The following is a 3197-nucleotide window of genomic DNA, read 5'->3' as shown; positions in this document are numbered from 1 at the left end:
ATTTCTCTAAAGTGTAGCCCCGATCTTAACCTTTTCCACGTGATTTCTGCTACCATATAAATTTGTGATGTATTAGCCAAGATGAACAATCACAGAAAACAAGCTTTGTTCGCTACCTCCTTCGTTCTCATGACTACAATGGGTATATTCAGCCGCCTGATCTCAAAGAAGTGGGAAACGACAGCATGCGGACAGGGTATTATGTCTTGAAGCGTTCTCATTCATTGATTTCCCGCAAACTCCTCTGACACTGCACGGTGTACTTTCGTTGATCGAAAGGGTGGCCTGAAAATTCAAAACTGAAGAGGCAGTTACATTAAAGAGTTTTGGGCTATCCGCATTAAGGTGCTACTCAAATGTTGCTGAAATCCCTGGGACAGTCAACTACTGATTTTATCCTTTACCAGGTAGGCCTAGTTTCAAAATCTCCAAAAATATTTTATGGTATTTGAGCACCGATTCGGACCTATTGGTACCTAAGAAGAATAACGCGTTGGTAGTAACTTTTACCCCTTAAAATATCTGAAGTTTACAGTTGTATGAAGTATGAATGACATCTCCTGTGATAAGGAAAATGTTTTTTCCGTTTGAGGCTTTTGCGCAAGCCGATTTAATACTGAAAACGTTGTGGAAACCATTCGGTTTTCGAATGGTTTGGAGACGCTTGTTGCATGTTATCCGCTCGTCTGACGTATGATTAGCTACATGAGAGTTTCCAGCCAAAATCACCAGATAATTGGTCCACCTCTGTTCTGGCCAGTAGTTTCGATTCACATGAATAACGAAGGTATCAATCGATAAGTTTATCCCACATATTTTGGAAGCCATTACCCAGAGGAAATGTTATTATCGCACTCTTTGAAGCGCGCAAACGCGGAAAGGTGTGTAGAGGAACAAAGAGCGCTCAGGGCAAGAAAGGGTAGTTGAATAGTTGGGAGAGGAAAGTCATGAACAACATTTAGAAGAATGCGATTGTATTCATTGTTTACATATATGGATGATAATGTGACTTGAATAGTGGATAAAAGACAAGCTATCTATGAATTTTAGCCAAACAGTTATTCGAAAAAGTTCTATCCAGAAAAGCAATCACTCGTAGTGTACTCGCGTTGCTGGCCTTCAAATTGTTGGACGCCATATTCAGTTTGGATGTCGGATTGGCCTCCGGCTCCTGCGCCAATTGTATATTCATTCGACTGTTCCGGACCATTTCCATCCGCGGACACTCCTCTCCGTGTCCACTTTTCCCCACAGCGAGCGCATTCCGTTTGCTGATATGGTACTGCGCCTGGGACAAGAGTGAAGAACGTTGAAAGGAGGTTCGCATTTTAAGATACGGACACGTTGCACACATGAAGTTGTGTCATAGGGACGACTGAAATCAGAAAGGTCCTATTAGTCATGTCTTCCATAACCTCCTCCTAGAATACGGTGTTTTACTTTAGTTTAACTGGCGACGGATGAGGAGAGGCTCCGACTGTTGAACTGGACTAAACTAAACTAATTAGACCCGGGGAGGAAGTCATCACTCTGCGGGCCAATCAACGCAACCAACCAAATGAGAGCTAATCACATTGCTAATCAGTCGCTCGTGGCCGAAGAGCGAAATATCGCATCTACTAACCGTAGCGTCATGGAGTTGCATAGATGAGCGCTACTGATGATCCTCAATGAAGACGAAACTGCCTCTGGATTTGTCAGGACTACGGCCAATGGTTGCGTTCAACTACTGGCCGGAAGTTGCAGGTTTGGCTTTGTTTTAGTTTTAACTCATCCAAATTACATCCAGCCGTTCCTCAGTGCCACTGAACCACACAAGTTGGTCCCAACCCATCTTGAATTGGTGACTCTTATACCATGTCAGATTCTCCAGCACAAGATATCTCCTCACCTTTAATCGCACCAACGCCCAACATCAACGCCGCCTCTGTTCATCTTCCACCATTCTGGCACCACGACCCATACATCTGATACACTCAGTTTGCCCTTCGCGGAATTACCCAAGAGCATATTATGTATTACCGTGTGATTGCAGTACTCCCTCCTGATATAGCAGCCTATTTAAGTGGCATTTTTTTGCACCGTGATTGCACCAAGCCGTTGACTCACTTACTTGTCGCCACCATTGAGCGCTGTCGTTTATCGGAGCCTGAACGACTGGAACAACTACTTAGCGGAGACTCTCTCGATGGCTTTACATCATCGCAACCGTCGCGACGATTTAACAACTCCATTAGGGACCGCAAAACTGATTAAGTCTTGTTTTGACTGGCTCTTTCTGAAACGCTTACCCGCTTACAATCAATTCTCTCTTCTAGTTCAGGCGTTTCACTCGCTGGACTTGTCAGCATAGCAGATAAGATACTGGAAATTCAATCGTGCTGTTCTAGTATTTCTTCAGTAGATACACCAGCTATTGTGTACACTTTTCACGATCACCTTGACAAGTTAACCAATCAGGTAGAAGCCATTCGCTTATATTGACAGTACCACGAGTCCACACTCGCGTTCTCGACCACATTCACTCTCCAGAGGGAATGCTCATTGGTGGTACCATAGCACCTTCGTACATCGTGCACGCAGTTGCTTCCAACCGTGTTCCTTCCGAAATAACCACGCACCTCCTCAGTCAAATTGGGAATTCACGAGGGTAGAAGCATAGAGGCGAATAAGTTCAATGTTTCACTCGAATCACTCACCGCTTGACAATATTCGATAAGCCTTCCGGCCTCAGTTTTCTAATTAACACTGGATCCGACATAAGCCTTATTTCGTTACTCGCCGCTTACTCCGACCCCGAACCTTATACTTTTACTCTAACTGTCGCCACGGGTTTTTCTATTAGGATTTACGAACAGCGCGTTTTACGAATTGACTTCAGGTTACGCCGGCCGCGAGTTTACGTGGACTTTTGTCCTCGCTGACGTACGCCACCCTATCATTGGCAACGGTGTGCTCACGCATTCCAACATTTTGGTAGATCTGAGACAACAACATCGAGGCTCACCGTCTGTTAGAGACTGATCTATCACTTTATCGTCAATTTATACACTGACAGTTTCTAGAAGTGGCGATTCACTTTATGACGGATTGCTTAATCAATTTCCAGATTTAACCAACTCCAATTGTCGCTAGCCAAATCCAAAACAGTCCGTATTTTACCACATTCATACACGCGCCCCCCCCCCCCTTTTCAC

The 3197-nt window shown here is 44.5% G+C and overlaps 1 protein-coding gene across 1 annotated transcript; it reads right to left on the bottom strand.

Annotated features, from left to right (window-relative positions):
* Positions 1 to 1033: 1033 nt before the first annotated feature.
* T265_06524 (hypothetical protein) lies at positions 1034 to 1354 on the bottom strand (the record flags this gene model as incomplete). Its single annotated transcript, XM_009171807.1, has 1 exon — positions 1034 to 1354. The coding sequence occupies one exon, from the start codon at positions 1352 to 1354 to the stop codon at positions 1034 to 1036; it is 321 nt and encodes a 106-aa protein (XP_009170071.1).
* Between the last annotated feature and the right edge of the window lie 1843 nt (positions 1355 to 3197).

Source organism: Opisthorchis viverrini (assembly GCF_000715545.1).
Source record: "Opisthorchis viverrini unplaced genomic scaffold opera_v5_135, whole genome shotgun sequence".
In the NCBI taxonomy this organism is placed as follows: Eukaryota; Metazoa; Platyhelminthes; class Trematoda; order Opisthorchiida; family Opisthorchiidae; genus Opisthorchis; species Opisthorchis viverrini.
The sequence above is the reverse complement of the archived record's forward strand: the minus strand, read 5'-3'. Positions and strand labels throughout refer to the sequence as shown.